General features: G+C 46.3%; 1 protein-coding gene across 1 annotated transcript; it reads right to left on the minus strand.

The window, feature by feature from the left end:
- Positions 1 to 3,602: 3,602 nt before the first annotated feature.
- On the minus strand, positions 3,603 to 12,108 carry LOC144732913 (F-box/LRR-repeat protein 14-like). The gene is made up of 2 exons (XM_078614578.1): positions 11,468 to 12,108; positions 3,603 to 4,780 (listed from the first exon to the last, which is right to left on the minus strand). The coding sequence occupies exons 1-2, from the start codon at positions 11,687 to 11,689 to the stop codon at positions 3,806 to 3,808; spliced, it is 1,197 nt and encodes a 398-aa protein (XP_078470704.1). The 5' UTR covers positions 11,690 to 12,108; the 3' UTR covers positions 3,603 to 3,805.
- Positions 12,109 to 18,804: the final 6,696 nt, after the last annotated feature.

Below are 18,804 nucleotides of genomic sequence, written 5' to 3' on the forward strand. Positions count from 1 at the left end.
TTGTTCAAGGGAAATGTACCCATGGGTTAACTTAATTCGCCTTTAATCAGCAACATTGAAAAGGCCCGATTTGCAATATCTGTATAGGGCTAGCCTCCACTGGTTGCAGACAACTTAAGGGGTGTACATAGAGGGATAATTCATTTGGTCAGGGAAGCAACAGACAGCTCTGCTCTTGACAAGATTGCATATTGACCACCATCTGCTTGAAAGCAGGAAAAGTGAAAGCAGATAGCTTAACAATCTCCCCCTTCTTTGGATGCACCCGCTCTTCGTTGGAGGAAACAATTTTTCTGCCACTGCACGTGGAGGAAACGAGATGGCCGTCAGTGAGCCCCCCCCCCCCCCAGATGCGCCAAACTCCTCTTGCACGATCCCAAAAAACAGTTTACGGCTGAAAGCTTTCGTAAAAAAATGAATCCACAACTTGGAAAAATGTTACTGTAAACAACTAGGGAATTGTTTCATTCAGTTTTCATTACATGGAATACCAACTCTTAAACCATGCCCAGAGCCAACGTTGTGTTTAAAGAGCGCAGCACTGCACATACTAAAAAACACAGCGGCACGATCCTCTTTCTTTCAGATTATATTTTTAATAATTTTTTTAATCTCTCAGCATAAATACAGCGGGTGTGCTTTTCAAATACAGTACACGTTTCATCACACGTCTACATAGTAGAGCTGAAATTGTACAGTTCATAAAAACAATGTTTTTAGCCAGTTCATCCCTCCCCCAGTTCATTCTTAAAAAAAATGTTTCCTGGAAAGATTCCATTAATCTTAATATCATTGTGTGCCTCCAAAAAAAATCTTTCTTTTTTTAACACAATTTTGTATCGATTTCTGCAGTTACATTGTTAAGCTTGTACATCTTTACGATTAGAGTGCAGACTACTAAAGTGATGACAACTGTACTGTACTACGCTGTATTCAATCACTTAGGGCAGGTTTATTTTTCCCCCCAAAGCAATTTTATTTATTAAAATATATAAGCTATGTTAGTTTCAAAATCAACAGGTACAACTGTTCCAGTTAAGCAATATGTAGGTAGCAAGGGTTGGAGTTGTGTACAGTACCTTTTTTTAGTTTAAAAAGTAATTCATTTTCCATTTTAAAAACTAAGTATTTGTCTGTGCACTGCATTCACTCCCCGGGCCATCTTAGCCAAGCTCCAAGTGAGGTAGATGAACATTCAAATGTTCAGTTTGTCTGCAGTCTCTAACAATGAGTATTATTTTCCACACAAGGAATGTCCCAGCATGCCTTCAGCCAGTTCCACGTCCTCAACGAGAACAAAGTCCGCTTGTTTCGAAACAGCGGGTTTTTCACAAAACTGATAACTTCTAAAATGAATCTTGAACAAGAGTGATGTATAATTGTCCTGGGTTACACGTTACAACCCGCGCACTTAAAACATAGTTCGAGGACTGCAAACTTCTTAAACATTCTTTTTTAAAAATATAGTTAGTTTTGACAATTTACAGTCCGTGATGGTTCCTCACTTTGCAATGTCCTCATCCAAAATTAAGGATTAAAAAGAAATAACGCAAGTCAAGCGATGCCCCCCCCCCCCACATCGTGTCATTAAAAGTCACCGTCAAATGTTGATTCACCGTCAGCATTAGTCATCGCCAGTGTTGATTCGCACACTTCCGCTGACGTCAAATTAAAAAGCCAGCCACTGGCTTCCAAGTGGGTCCAGCCAATATTATTGCTATAGAACACACTTAAGACAGTTGGGCGCAGATTCAGATAAAAATGTAAACATTTAAACAAACTGTTCTCTTTTTTTAACATTCCTGGCCTTTTAAGTGAAATGAAACAGACTCGTACAAATCCAAAACACAACAACAAGCATGCTATGGGAGCACCCCAGAACCTTAAAAGCACGTCTCACCCATCTGTAACGTCAAAAATTTCAAAATTCAAAAAGGTGTTTTTTTTTTTTAAACAGATATCTTAAGTCTCTCATGCAAAAGACCTCTGACATTGTTTCCCCCCCCCCCCCCAAGAATGGTAGTAAAGAGAACAGTAAGAAAAACTCAAAATTACTCATTTCCAAATGTATTTCCCCAGCTCTGGCATGTGCTCCAAACAAAAGCAGTTTATGCCAGTTGCTGGGAGTGACATTTTACATTAAGTGCAGCTATGCACCGAATGAGTGCATATCTCAGTATGATACCATGAGGCCACAGCGGAGCAAGTCGACCCAATATTTAAACGAGCTATGGGAAAACGGCACAACTTTGTTTCGAAACCTCAGTTTCAGGAGATTGCATTTCAGGCTATAGCATGAAAAAACACAATTTTTTTTAATCCCTATGTTCAGTGTGACCCGTCATGTCTTCTAAGATTTTTTTTTGTAAATCCCAATTCTAAAACTGCCGCAAAATCTTTCGTAAAGAAAAAAAAATTGGTCCAAAAATGTGTTAGACACATATCTAGAAAATAATATGCAACTATGTATCCATATGATGTGCCGTTTGTCTTAAATTGTATCAACAAAAACTCACGGATCCGTTACATTATAGCCCACAATGCCCTTGGTAGAACCACACCAGTCTCACAAAATAACACCATCGCCTGAAACCAGTTTTAAAAATCCTTGTTCCCATAGCTCCAAGTCAAGGCTTTTAAGGAAGGTGATAAAGTTGTAAAAATCTAGGGCCAAATATGAATGCAGTGTTTAACCGCCCAACACCAACGTAGGTCTGCTGTATGTCAGGTGCAAGAAATAATTTAAACAGTGGGTTCACTGCAAAAGCTGCTGTAAGTCAATTTCCCCAAGCACCACTTCTTAAAGAGTTGGCCCCACCCGAGTGGGAGCAGTGGTTTGAGATTCAGATCTTGCAAGCAACCATTTTTCCAACTCTCCATGACAACCCCCATCCATCACTAGTATTGTAATATGAAAAGAAAAGCAGAATTATCTTGATTGGCAGACATCTGAGCCATGGGCAGGTCTAAGTTTTTCATCTCGTTAGTTAAATGAAACGCTGCAATGCGAAAGTGGTTTCACATATTGAATAAAAATAAAAGCAGCAGTTGGTGCTTTGTTGTTAAGAGTAAAATGATCCAAGCCAAAACGAGCACGAGCTCCTGCCTGCTAACTCCAACAGAATGTTTCATCTTGTGGCTATGCCCATGTTAACAGATATAACTCTGATGCTCACTCACAGGACACTAAAATTGGTATTTTTCCCCCCCACTTTTTCACTCTCATCACCTCACCTGAAAAATCCAAAAGCAATGCCATGCTCAACAGCAAAAAAGAAAATTAAAGAAAAAAGGGGTTAAAACTACAATTGTGCCATCAAAATACTGTTTGCAGTGTTTACATGTTACATTTCATTGTATTGTATATAACATACAAGTCAGTTATACAAAAAAACTTTAATAAAAATAGCTGCATTCAAAGCGTATGTTCAAACAAATATGCTTGAAAAAGGACCTCCTTTTCAATCCTGTCGTATGCCCAACCATCTTAAGTGATTTCAGTCATTTCATTTTAAAGCCAGACATTCAACTGTATCTTCACTCCTCACTTTCAGTACCAGCGCTTTCCACTGTTCATCACATGCTCAGGGTCATGACAGCGGTTCTCATTTTAGAAAGACTTTATTCAGTTCCGATGTCTTAAAAACTCCACATCGCAGCCACCATCATTAGCGATCACCACATCGCCATCGCGACCACAACCACCACCCTTAGTCATCACGTCCACAAATAGTCCTCGCCACCGTCTCTTTAAAAACGCATTGCCGACCGAACGTGTTGACGGAAGGGGGCACTCGGCCGTGTCTCATCTCACTCGGTCACTCTCCGTCATCTGCCAGAGTCCCAGGTTGAGCACCTTGAGGCAGGGCAGCTGCGTGATCCTCTCCAGCCCTCGCTTGGTGATGCGGGTGCATCCGTATAGGTCGATGCCCGTGAGCTGCGTCAGGTGGTCCGCGATGAGCTCCAGGCCCTTGTCGGTGATGCGCGTGCACTGCCCGATGTTGAGCGTGCGCAGGCTGCTCATCTGCCGCACCATCCTGTCCAGCCCGTCGTCGCTGATGTGGCAAGAGCAAAGCGACAGAGACTTGAGGTGGTACAGGCCCTGCGCCACGTTCGCCAGACTCTGGTCGGCCACTTTGTCGCAAAACGACAAGTCGAGACCGCCGAGCCGCAGCGTGCCCGTCGACAGATGCATGATGCCCGCATCGCTGATATTGTCGCACGAGCGCAGGTTCAGCGTCCGGAGGCTCGCCATGTGCGACAGGTGCACCATGCCCGCATCGGAGATGCCGCCGCAGAAGCTCAGGTTCAATGTCTTGAGGTTGGTCAGGCCACGCGCCACACACTTGAGCGCCGCGTCGCTCAGCTTCTGGCAGTCCTGTAGCGTCAGGTGCTCCAGGCCGGTGCAGCCCTCGGCCTCCGTCAGGCCGGCCAGGTGCGCGATGCCCGCGTCCGACACGTGGCGGCAACTGCGCAGGTTGAGGCTCTTGAGGCCGCGCAACCCCCACGCGACCAGGAAGAGGCCACCGTTGGTGACGTTGCTGCAGCCCGCCAAGTCCAGCACCTGCAAGCCTTTGAGGTGCTGCGCGATGCGCTCCAAGCTGCTGTCGGTCACCTGCTTGCAAAGGCTGAGGTTGAGCACACTGAGCGAGGGGGTGTCGTGCATGAAGGCGTGGCCCAGCCCAGCGTCCGTCAGGTTGTAGCAGCCGCTCAAGTTGAGGCTCTCAAGCCGCGGGAGGCCCTGCACCACGTAGCTCAGGCTGCGGCGAAGGCTCAGCACCTGCAGTGCACAGCGAACAAAACAAAGGTTCAGTCTCAGGTGGAAAGAAATGGACATTTAAAAAGATGTGTTGCACAGTTCATAACCGATGATTAAATTACCTAGAATGTGCCCAAATAGTCAGATCCTGGAAAACAAGCAGGTTTGAGCCTGGCTAGTGCATGCATGGGTGACCATGCATTAAAACAAGTTGGTCTAACACTGCTATAGGCTGTAGTCACAATTTTATTTACAAAAAAGCGTCACGTTAACACCATTTCATTTTTATTACATGCAGTTTCTCTCATTTACAAATCTTAACTGGATTCGCACATGCAAAATAAAATGCATGCATTGTGAGCATTATCAGTCGGAATCGGTGTATCATTCATTACAGACCAAGTAAAGACAGGCAGAGCTTCAGTCACTGCCGAATTTTAAAGATTGGAATTAAATAGATGGTGTTATAGTAGATCTCCCACTGGCTTACCAGTCAGCAAGTCTTTGTATTGTAGGGAATTTAAAATGTAAACCTTAACAAAAGGAACCCGGAGGGCATGTTGAAGGTCATCAACGCATCTTTAACATCCACTTGATGGCAGATGTAATACTCGAGCAATATTACTCAAGGATAAAAAGAGTGCTAACGATCAATACAATCCTTTATTCAATACACACGTTTGTGAAATACAGATGTGCTGTGTCACTGACGTTCATGTGCCAGGAAGTCTATTTTGTATGCAGAAACGCCGCATTGTTGTTTGTTATTACTAATCACATCGACAACTGCTCTGTCAAGAGCTCCATGGAATGAGGAAACGCCGTCCTTCTAGAATCCTCCAGCAGCAAAACCTCGCATTGGAGAATGGACCCCGGAAGGTGGCACCAACCACCACACTACTTCTGGAGTCGCTCAAAGTGGGCCTCTTACCCAACACTGGAATGCACCCCCTTCATTCCCACATGGCAATCGTCCAATATACAATACATTATATATTATTTATACTTAAAAGTCTCCAAGCTGGGGGTAGGCCATTTATGCACAAGACCAATCTGTGTGACACTACTGCATCGGTTTTGGCAGTCGTGATGAGATGGCTTTTGACAATGAAGCTCTCCGCACGTGTAGCGAAATGCCGGGCAGCATGCTTTCACAAACACCCAGTGCAACCCGAACAGACAAAACTATAACAATGTACTTTGTGCAGTCGGTGATGACCGGGTTGAAACCATCAACTCACTGTACTCAAGAATGTGGCTTAATCACGGGTCGCTGCCTAGTCGAACCCATGTGCTGCTCCAGTACAACCATTAGCTCCCATAGCCACCCGGCCACTTCCTGTAGGTGATTAACCAATTTGTAAGAGCACAAAATGGCCAACTTTCCAATTTTTACATAAATGTTTCACCCTTACATCATGCATTTCCCTCGGACTCTCGATGGAGACAATGTCCCATCAGCATCCCACCTCGTTACAAGTATTTTTTTTTTATTCGATCTAAAATAGTAATTTATGCCTTTTATATCAGGTGAAAACGTTTATTTTTTTACGAAACCTGGATGAAAATAAAAGATTGCATTGTTAGTGGTGCAAAATAAAACTCACGTTTGTGGGTTAGCACGACCTTCTAAAAAAAATGTACAGCAGGCTAATATTTCTGAAGGCGGTCAGGAACCTTTCAGCAAGATTATAAGCACAATTGTCCAAAACATTAAACTATTGTACATTTTCATGTTACAGGGCCGTGCTCATGATGAACATGGAGTTAAAAATGGTTTCGTGCAAGATAACCATTGTTGCATGGCGAAAGTTACCAGATCAAAGCTGTAACAACAGCGGGAACATCACAAATGATGAATGTTCAGTATGCGTAATGGTCAAATTGGGCAACATTTAGATGCCAACGCTGGAACAAAATCTTACAAATGAATAAAACATGTAAAAAGGTCTACTTCACAGAAGGAAAAACAGAAATCACCATACGGTGCAGTAAGTACAGTAGCAAAAAGACAATGATACAGAATAAAATTATAAATACCATGTTGGGATTCGAACCTTCGACCTCGCCATCTGGAGAGGAACGCAATGACCGCCTGGCACCACCATGCATTCCCATGTGAAAGTAAACTCTGGCTCCCCTCCACCCACTCCGAACATTTACTTTGTGAAGGGAAAACTGGGGACCTCGACAACGCACTGGACCCGTCTCTTGAGGAGGGCAGTCTGGGGCCACCTACACCATTCGTGCCCTGAACCTAGGACCTCTGCACCATTCCCTGGGAACCATTCCTTTGTGGAATGTAACCTGAGTGCTCTCTCTGACCTTTCCCTTGTACGGGAACCCCCAGTAACCTTTCTTGTGTGAAGGGAAACGCGAGGACTTCCATGTCCTCCTCCAGTGTTTACGTGTGCATGCAGGAGTGCAGTCGCGTTGTATGTACACGTTACATGGAAACACAGGCAGATGTATACTTGATGGTGCACGTGGGAGTCCATGTACTATGTACATATACACAATATGCATTCGAATAGTGCACGTGCAATTATACAGTATGTGCATGTCAGTTTATGTCCCGTATATACATCGTGAACCTATATTAGTGAACAGTAAATGGATACACGAAAGTAAATTCGTATGCAATGTATTATGGTTAAATTATAAAGATCATTCAAATTGAACATACAAATCTAAATATTAAATTGAATACAACAAATTCAATCCGAAACTCATCCCGAGTGCAATCAATTACTTAGTGTGAGAGTATGTGTGTGGAGAATATGTTAGTGTACTTAAGTGGATGCAGCATGGACGTATACAACATGTATGAGTGTATACAGTATGTGTTTGTTCATGTGGAGGCTGTCGTCCTACAAGGGCAGAGGAGCTACACTTCAGAACGAGTGAAGAGCCGTGCGGCTAAAACAGACATTTGGCACAGTAGGGGGCACAGGTGGTGGCATCGGCCACTCATCCGTCAGTCAACCCATGGCACCTGGGTTTGTCCCGTGACCTCCTGCCAGTGGGCGTTTGACACTTCGTGGCCGTAAAGTGCACATAGCCTGGCACAAATGTCATGGTGACGTCACCGCCACTTGGTGGCGAATGGCTGTTGCTGTCGTGTATGGTATATTATTGTTAACATATTTGGCAAAGGGGGCCTTGGCTCGGTGGCAGTTTGAGCAGGTCACCAGGTGTTAAGCTTGCAGGTGCAAATCCTTGTTGGGGGTAGATTCCACATGAGATTCATTCGGGGTCAATAAAACCAAGTACCACTTTATGGAGAACTCGGCAAGAACTCGTCCCTGTCATAAGAATGAGGAATTTTCACCGCTGGCAAATAGTGTAAAATGGGAGAAAGGGGTCACACTTCAATGTTCATTTGTACAGAAAAATCACGAACTTTCACATTTATATGCAGTATGCGGGTCGTACATGCGAGTTTTATATTCCATGCGAGGATATACATGAATGTGCGTATGCGTACATATACATGTTAAGATGTAGTGAACAAAATGTGTACAGAAGACGAGGGGAGTTGTGACTTCAAATGCAGCAAATTTACACTTACAACAGGCACGATGCAGCCACCTCTGGCTGAAGGTCTCCCCATAATCAAAAGCAATCCCTCAGTCTTGCTATTCTATAAATCTAACTTCCCCCCCCCCGCACAGGAGCCCAATCTTGCCACTCCTCCGTAGCCAATGCTGGACATGTTCCCTCTCCTTGGGCCGTCATTCCGTCACCCGGTCTAATCCAGTCTAGCAACCATGCACCCTACCCACGACCAATTATTTCGGGTGCAAATTTGACGTCTTAAATTTGCATGTACAGTATTATTTAATTCATGTCTTTGTCATCTTACCTCGGCGTATTTCCCAGCAGAGCTGTAACTAGTGAATATAAAAGTAGTCTATCAATTGGTTTAATAAGACAATTGAATATAGTTTACATAAAAATGCAACAATTACCCCACAAGGCTGAGACTATCTGCAGCACAACCCATGTAAGAATAGCCCCATACTAAAACAGACTGTAGTTCAATTACTGACAATAAACCAATTCGAACGTTACTAATCATTAAATCAGAATAACTTTTAACGATACACTAACATTCCACGATTACAATGAATACACATTGAAAACAGCCCCTTTATTAAATCTACTGCTGGATGAAGGCCTCCCCATTCTGTCATCATACTTCACACCACTGGTGTGGCTTTGTGAAGTCTGGATCCGGTTAGACGTCAATGGCAGCTGATTGTGCCGTGGCCAAGAATTGAACTCGGTTCGCTGGGTTCAAAGCACAGTGCATTAAACACTGCGTCACGGCTCCACACTAAATATAACACGACAAATGGAGAATGTCCCTTAGAAAAAAAACTATAAGACTAACACTTAAAGTATAATCGTCCTATACCAGTAAATACCCATAGCAAAGTCTAATTTGGGCAAGGATTGAGGACAGTCACCGCATCAACATGCGAGGCCGGATGTCTGGGCCTCGCCATATTATCATGGCTGCCGATTAATAGAGTCCTAAAATGAGATGTACATAGAATAATATTCATCAAAGTCCTTCCGATGGACAAAACCATTGCAGCACCAATTCCCAGCATGCATAATCTACTGCCTCTCCCATTGTACGTGTCAGAAACCACGTTTCCGATCTACATTCCAAACCAGGCATATGCATTGATTGCAAACCTTCATCGCTTTCAGGCACACTACAAGTAAAAGACCGAAACATCCCCAAATAGTAACCCTAACCAAGCAACATGGCACTATACAGTACCGTAATGCGTAGTGGATGGATTAAAGGAGACCCATTTACTGAATGTTTACACAATTTAATTGCGTCGTGATGTTTTTCTCACGCGTGGAGACAAAACCGACTAATAACTAGAAGCCCATTAGTCTCTTAGTACACCTACCGGAAACTGTTCACCAAGACCAGAGAACTAAATAAATGTACAACGGAGGCAAGGCAATTGGGATTTAGAAAAAAAAGGTTTTCTACAAATGACAATAAAGATCCTAGAAAAATACGGAAATCAAACACCATTATGCCAGGCTATATGAGAATGCGAAAATAAACTGGAAATTATGCATTTGTCCAAGATCCCGCGAATCAAGGCGTTACATTTAAAGGCAATAATACAACTATTTACTGTATATAACGCAGAGCACCTATGCGCCGATTGAAAAACGTAACAGAATACTAAAATCAGAGGGGGTCAAACTTCTCATCAAGGCTCAGAGCAAGCAACATTTTGTAAAAGATATTCTCCAAAGATAGTGCTGGAGAAAATAAATGCATCAATATTAGGGACGCATTAAATTGCCCCGACCACGAATCTTTATAAAACTACAAGAGTGGAAACTCTTGAAAACGATGCCACATTTAACATCAAAAGCTACAAAAAAAAGAGTTGGGCTAAAAGATAAAATGAACAAAACCGAAAGTCTGGTACCGTATAATAAGTTTGTCGAGCAAGAAGGACATTTGTTGGGACCTCGACAGAACCCGATGGAATTACTCTGTACCACTTAATTGTCGAGGGCGGACGGCGATAGAGGTTTGAGTACTTTCGGGAAAACTGAATAATGGGGGAAAAAAGCACAGCATATGCAAGGTGCCTGCATGGATGAAGTTGAATTAATACCCAGCACCTCTGCGCAATGCACACAGTGTAAGAAACTAGTTAAGACGCCACACGCTTCACAAAATCTCGCGTATAGAACGAAAATTCTAAACACGAATAGTATTGCGAGTATACAGACGTGATTGTAGAAGTCCGGTTGACCAAGTATGCAGCGCAGGAACATGTGTGCATATGCAAGTGTATACGTAGAGTTTGTGTGCAGGAAAAGCGAATGATGTGTGTGTAGCAAGCGTGTGCTCGCGACTCAATTATGTGACACGTGTCAATGTGTAGACATGGACGAGGTTGTGTTTAGTTCACAGTACGCGTGTACAGTGTAAAGTACATGGTTGCATGCATAGTTCACAGAGCAAGTGCCGGTACAGTCGAGTACAGTAGTGTACAGTGCGCGAGTGTAAACTCGCAACACAAATTGAAGCTGCATGTGTGTACAGTACGCGTGTACAGTACGCCTGTATGTACTGTACATGCACACATTACCATAGTAGACGATGCCATACCGCACTCACAGATGTACTCGCACACCCTCACAAGACACTAAACCACATAACACACCACACCATAGGCGAACACAAAAATAACACACCACGTGTACAAATGACCGCACACACCATCGCCACACAAAGCAACCACTCGCCACACCAGACACAGAAGACACACAGGCAACTACTAACAGTCACACACACACACATCACCAAACTATCCACGTTGTACACGCGCGCGGGCAGCAGGTACACAAGCGAGCGGTGCTGCTCCACACAGAAGGGGCCCATCTCTCCCACCCCTCTTCCCATCGCGTGTGTGTGCGTACACGCGTGTGTGTGCGTGAGTGTGTGTGTGTACGCGTGAGTGCGTGTACACGTGAGTGTGTGTGTGCACGTGAGTGTGTGTGTGCACGTGTGTACACGTGAGTGAGTGTGTACACGCGCTACAGCGTCAGAGAGATCGAGAACGACGGGAAGAGGGGGGGAGAAGACGGCCACAGCGGCGATGAACCATTGGGGTGGTGTTGGGGGTGGTGTGTGTGGGTGGTGTCCGAGACCTGCACTCGTGCGATGCCGCGTGTCTGCAGCGAGGGGAAGAGTGACGGGTTGGCGCGCCGCAGGTGCAGCTTCGCCTCCACGCCGCGCCACACGGAGCGGTGGTAGGCGGCGTCGCGCCAGGCCGAGCAGGTCTGGGCGGCGCGGCCCTTGTCGCGCACGTCCAGGTAGCTGAAGATGAGCGCCAGGATCTCGGGGAAGAGGCACGACACGTGCGTCTCCATGGCCGGGTGCGGAGCGCCTCCTCCTCGTCGTCGTGTCACACACACACCCACCTCTACGCCACTCGGTCTCTCCTCTCTGCACCCCCTTCCTCCTCCACACTACTACTGTTACCCCGACTGTTACCTCTACTGTTACCCCTCCTCCACACTACTACTGTTACCACGACTGTTACCCCGACTGTTACAGGGTCACCGGTGAAGACCGCTGCGGGTGGTCGTGTTACTGATGATGCTGCTGGCGGCGGCGTTTGTGGCTTTTGGTGTTGGTGACGATTCTCTTGGTTAGTAGTGGTGGTTGTTGGTGGTGGTTGTTGGTGGTGCCGCTATGATCTTTGTTGGTGGCGATCGATAGTGTTGGGGGTTGTGCTACGATCAGTGTGACTATTATTGGTATTCGTGTCGATGTTGGCGTAGTGATCCGTTGCTGCTACGAGTGGTGGTGGTGGCGATGTCCGTGGCTACTGCTGCTGGCTGGTGGTGGTAGCGCTATGGCTGCTGTCGCTGCTCGTGTTACAGTTGCGAGTCGCGTAGCTTCTCCTGCAGACGTTGTAGTGGCGGTGTTGCAGGTGGTGGTGTTGTTGCTGATTGGTGGCGTTGTGCGGCTCCTACTCTTGACGGCCGTCTGCTGCCGAACGCAACAACAAGACTTGGATCCCAGTCACGAGCCGCGCGTCGTCTTCACCGTCTTTGGGTGCCCTCTCTCCTCTCTCTCTCCTTCTGTCTCTCTTTCTTTCTTAATTGCCTTGTCGCGATAAGTACCGCACCGGTCGCGAATCTTACTTTAACCCCCCACCCCCGTTCCACGTTCTTGTGTTAAATCAATTAAATTATTCTCTTCTTGATGGCTTGCGAGGAGGAGGGGGTCGGTCGATCGCGAGGCGAAACATTTTCTTCCAATTTTTTTTACGCCGATTTGAATAAAAAAACCCGCTCCGCACCGCGAACATCAACGAGAAAACAACTTAAGCAAAAAACAATAAAGACTGTGAAACATTTATAAAATAAAAGTTTGTTTAAACGCCGCCTCTGAAGCCGCTGCGCACCGCCCCGCGCGGCCAGACACCGCGGAGTCTCGCGCAGGCGGAAACGAAACCCCTCCCCCCCGCAGCCCCGCCCCTACTTCACTCTGACCACGCCCCCCCACGGGCCCCGCCTTTTATCCTCCGCTGCCCCGCCCCTCACTCCCCCCCAACATCTCCCAGCTTGGTCACAGCCCCCCCGCCAACCCTCTCGAGTGAAACCCCCCTCCCCCCACAGCCACATTCTCGCCGCCCCATTGGCTAACGCGCGGACCACGTGGGTTTCCTCTCCCCACTCGTGTGGGGGGGTTTTTGGCGGGGACGGGAAATCGTGGGAGCACGCGGATGGATGACGGATGACGTCGCTTCCGGTGGTGAGGGGTGGGGGCGGCACAGAGTGTGGGTTTGTGGGGGGGGGTAAAACTTCAGCCGCTGCCGAGTTACAACCCCCCCTCCCCCAATCAGCCCCGCCCCTATCCTCCCCCTTACCCTCGCCCGCCCCTCCCCCACACGGCGGTGGTCGCGAGCGCGGCGTGTGGGGGCGCGCGCGCGCTGTGATGACGTCTGCCCCGCCCGGCGTCGGCGCGAGGGAAGAGGCGGTGTGGAGTGGCGGCGCACGTGGCGGGTGGAGGCACGAGCCGCGCGCGGTCGCACGGACGCCCTGGAATGGATTTTCACGAAGTGTTTTTAAGAGCAAACAATTTGTGCTCTTTATCTTAATTAGAAGCTTTCGTGGTTCTTTCGGTAAAGTCACGTAGAAATAACAAATTGTGATCTATTATTTCTTTTATTTTTTCTTTACCGAAGAGTAATTTGTGTGCTTTTTAGGGTTTTTTTGCAACGCGTAGGCTCTCGCGACCAAATATTGTTCACTAAAATAAAAGTGGGGTTAGATCGCGTAAGTATAAATGTGTCGTAACCCTCCACCCAAGTAAGGTTTGTGACGCAACCAGAAGGTGGCAATTCGTTAAGAGTACATGACATCGGTGTGTTGATGAGTAAATCCACTTTGTAAACGTGGATTGGCTCTCCAACACACCGGTGTGCTGTCCTAGTACACTACACTATACACTACACTATACACTACACTATACACTACACTATACAAACTAGTGCTGTACTCGTACACTACACTATACACTACACGCTAGTGCTGTACTAGTACACTACACTATACACTACACTGTACACTACTCTACACTATACACTAGTGCTGTACTAGTACACTACACACTACTCTACACTATACACTACACTATACACTACACACTAGTGCTGTACTAGTACACTATACACTACACTATACACTACACACTAGTGCTGTACTAGTACACTACACTATACACTAGTGCTGTACTAGTACACTACACTATACACTACTCTACACTAGTGCTGTACTAGTACACTACACTACTATACACTACACTATACACTACACACTAGTGCTGTACTAGTACACTACACTACTATACACTACACTATAAACTACTCTACACTATACACTACGCACTAGTGCTGTACTAGTACACTACACTATACACTACTATACACTACACACTAGTGCTGTACTAGTACACTAAACTATACACTACTATACACTGCACTATACACTACACTGTACTCTACACTATACACTACATTATACACTATACACTACTCTACACTATACACTAGTGCTGTACTAGTACACTAAACTATACACTACTATACACTGCACTATACACTACATTGTACATTACTCTACACTATACACTACACACTAGTGCTGCACTAGTAACGAATTGCCACGTTCTGTTTACGTGACAAACCGTGCTAGTTGGCTGTGCCGGGTGGTGGCGGGTTTGACGACACATTCATGTGTACGCGATCTAACGCCCCAATAAACCCTTTCACATTCTACTCGTTGGTAATTGTCGTCGTGGTGACAGCGAAGCGGCAGCCTGCGTGCACGATCTGCGTCGTCTTCGTTAGGCACGCGTTTAGATTATTATTATCATCCTATCGTAAGTCACAGGATTGCCGTCTTTTGCTATTCCCAGTTTACATTTGTACCGATATAGAACCTCTTTTCTCCGACTTGTGGTTGAATGGAATTTGCGTACCAGCTGCATTGAAGCCGCAGTGCACAACAACACGTCCAGTATTTGTGTGTGTGTGTAACGCCAGGACGCAGGTTGACGTGGGACGTCACGTAAACTTTACAAACCTTGTAAAACTCGGCGTTATTAATGCCATTGTTTGAGGCGGGGGGGGGGGCACATACATCGCTTTGTACGGAACTGTTACGGTTACGTGGCCTTTGGGTCACAAACTTTAGGGCATATTTAAATTCATAACAATACGTAGCTGCAGTGCATGTTCAGAGCAACGTAGATTCAATCACGCCGTGTGTGCCCTCTTGCCAGACAATCTTGGAATCTGTTTAACCCTAGAATCTCGAAAACCATTGCCTTTCAAATGGGTGCATACATTCATCTATTTAACAAAGGCGGTGCTAATTGTAATGACGATAAGGGACTTTTATTTTTGAGCTCAGAGTGGTGGTGGTGGCGGCGGCATTGCCGCTACTTTTATTTCTCTACAACAACAACAACCTCCTCTTTGCAGTTCAACGTTTCTGCTAATCCGGTGCCACGTTTTGCTTTTCTGTCCACCCCCATCCCATCCCCTTCCCATCCCACCCCCTTCCCTTCTCATCCCATCCCCTTCCCACCCCCTTCCCATCCCATTCTCTTCCCATCCCATCCCCTTCTCATCCCACCCCCTTCCCACCCCCTTCCCATCCCATCCCCCTTCCCATCCCCTTCCCATCCCCTTCCCATTCTCTTTTCATCCCCATCCCCTTCCCATCCCATCCCCCTTCCCATCCCCTTCCCATCCCCTTCCCATCCCATTCCCTTCTCATCCCCTTCCCATCCCATTCCCATCCCACCCCCCTTCCCATCCCCTTCCCATCCCATCCCCCTTCCCATCCCCTTCCCATCCCATCCCCTTCCCATCCCATCCCCCTTCCCATCCCATTCCCTTCCCATCCCCTTCCCATCCCATCCCCTTCCCATCCCATCCCCTTCCCATCCCATTCCCTTCTCATCCCCTTCCCATCCCATTCCCATCCCACCCCCCTTCCCACCCCCTTCCCTTCCCATCCCCCTTCCCATCCCATTCCCTTCTCATCCCCCATCCCATCCCCCTTCCCTTCCCACCCCCTTCCCCCTCCCGCACCACAAACGCCGCCACGGTTTTTAAAAAACAACTTCGTGGATCCGTTGGTGACGCCATTTCCTGACTCTGCGTGGAGGAGTTTCTTACAAAAAAAACTCAAAAATCTCCCAGCCGCTGCGACGGCGGCGGCCGTCTCCGCCTCTTCTCGTCCCTTTTTTAAACCGCAACCATCGCGATTGTTATAAAGCCCCACACAGAGAATCGTCAGCCCCTCCTCCCAGAGCCAGCCTCGTCGTTGGAGGCTTACATTTACAATTTGTGTAATAGTGCGGGAAGTGACTGGCGTCTGAGATCGCCGCGTTTGCCCCATGTGCACATTGCGGTCATGTAGCGAAGCGTTCCGCTATGTTCGGCACTTCTATTCCTTGCGAATGCGGTGGCAAATGTGTGTGCAGGATCTCCAGGTGCCCGATGTAGCTGTCGACGCAGCGCCTCTCGGCAAAGTGGACCTCGGTTCGATTCCCTGGCTCGGGACGTCTCTCTGGGGGGTTCGTTCTCTCCCTCCGGAGTTTGTCCTCCCCCCGATGTTCAGAATCATCCGGCTTCTCCGGCTTTCCTCGCATAGCTTTAAACAAAAACCACCACAACAACATGCATTACCTATCATCATCCTCTCTGCCGTTATAGGTCCAGAAAGCGTTTCGAGTTGCTTTGTTGAAGGGCCAGCACTGACCCACACTGACACAGTAAAATATAGTGCAGTGCATTCACATGATCCTATTTGAGACAAAAGTGTAACCATTAATAAATACATTGAATGTGTTTGGACATTACCATTATTTTACCTTTTTTATGGACTGCTTTATATTTTGTCTTTTCAGAGAGTGATTAAGCAATTAAGCCTTTCTGGGAAGTGAAACGTTCAACTGTGCCAGGCAACTAATGGGTAGCCAACACACACAGTACATCATGTTACTGCTCCACTGCTTGAGTAGAACGTGCAGATTTACATGTTTACTGTTAGAACAAAGCTAACATAGTACGTATTGTTCTTATCTGTACTTAAAGTGTGGTCTCATGTAATATTTTTTGCAATTGTCCGAATGTTTAGAATGTCGAATTCAATTCACACCTTCAATGTTTAACATTTTTGAGAAAATAAACTTATGAACTAAAAAAAACATTAATTGAAACTGGCTAAACAGCATCCCAACGCTGGAACATGCCCTGCGAAATAACTCAATTGGCATGACGGGTGGGGGGGGTGGTTAACGTTGCCCGCCTCTGCAAAGGGTTTGGCAAGTTCCTCCTGACAAAGAGGATTGAGACTCGGGAAGACTTTCCCGGATAAACAACGAGAACACCTCGGGGAATGAAGGGGCCGTCTTACATCTGCAAAATATAAAGCAGGACTCGTTGCTGTCTGCCTCCACAAACAGAATAAATGTTTCGTCCATCAGCCTTTTTTTAATGCTTTGTCAACCAATATCAAGCAGCATTTGTTTAAGCAAGCACACTGCACTGGACTGGAGTTTAAACACTGCGGCTCGTACAAGTCGAGCCAGCCTTCTACAATGAAGTCCTGCTGGATTGCCAGATGTTATTGTCATCAGCATTCCATATAAACTATGACAGCGAATGCTGTACTGCGCACACACCATCTGCAGTTCACTTTGGAAAACCACATTGCAGCTCTGGTCATCCTCGTACCAGACATGAAATCCTGACGATTTAAATGCATTTCAGTACCAATGGAGACACTGCACCCTCACTGCCATCTCACGCCACTCACAATGTAGTTTCACCCCCTCACTCACGTCTGTTGATTAAAGTCGTCATCGGTCTTGCTCAGTCCACTTCCGAGTGAAGGTTTCCCCCAGCCACCGAATCTCGCAAGCCTCCAATGCAGCAATCCACACGAGTGGATTTCACTCGCTCCATCTCCTCGGAGGCCCTCTCTGCTCGCTGCTTGGCTGTCACTCGACATACAGTACTTGATCATTTGCCATTTCCCCTTCGAGCAAAGTGTCCTGCCAGAGACACATTTTCCTTAAACCATTTAAAATAACTACAAAAAATGCAAATCTCAATGCGTTTTAAAGATATAATGTTTATCAGACACGGGTGTCCAATGATATGCATTTATATTTTATTCATATTGTTGGTTATAGAGTATTTCTCCTTTTCATCTTCAGATATTTTTTTAGTGTAGGATGTGAGTTATTGACGCCCGTTGACAATCTCACAAATTAAGGTATGTCACAGGATCTATAACGTCAATTTAATCACAAGCTATAGTCAATCCACTGCTCACGATCCTGCAATGTAACAATCCACCCAGCTCCTTCAAACTCCATCTCCACAGTAGACAACCTGGCAGATGTGTTCCAGTGTTCCATGCCTTGACTGCCACTTTCGTTCGTATTCTTCACTCGCCGTCATTCCTTTAAGCGATGTGCCTGTCCTGTCCAAACCCACTTGCAGTTTTATTTTTAACAATTTGAATTGTCGTTAACTTCGCGAATGTTCTCTAATCCACGTGTTCCTCTTTCTCTCTCAATGTGATCACGCGAGCCCACATCTCCGCACTTCACAGTCTACTTTTCAGTTTACGTTCAATTTTATTTCATTAATGTCCGCGTTTCTGATCCGTTCGTCATTTGAGGGCAATACGCACCGTTTATTAGGAGACAATAATATCCCGTGGACTGTGAACACCACCAGCTGAGCAGCTGAATCCAATGAAGCCCACACACCGGTCGGGTGTTGGCAAGTGCTCTAAGTGCCGCACGGTGTTCGGCAGCTCTCGTCCATTGAGAGCCGTAGATTCATCGCAACACAAACGTAAAAGAGACATGCTGTCAGTTTCACAATTAATGCCTCTCTCCCACCCACCCACCTACCCCCTCACCTCCTCTGATCTCAGTCGACTTT

This window comes from Lampetra planeri, chromosome 44 (genome assembly GCF_965212315.1).
Source record: "Lampetra planeri chromosome 44, kcLamPlan1.2.h2, whole genome shotgun sequence".
Taxonomy (NCBI): domain Eukaryota; kingdom Metazoa; phylum Chordata; class Hyperoartia; order Petromyzontiformes; family Petromyzontidae; genus Lampetra; species Lampetra planeri.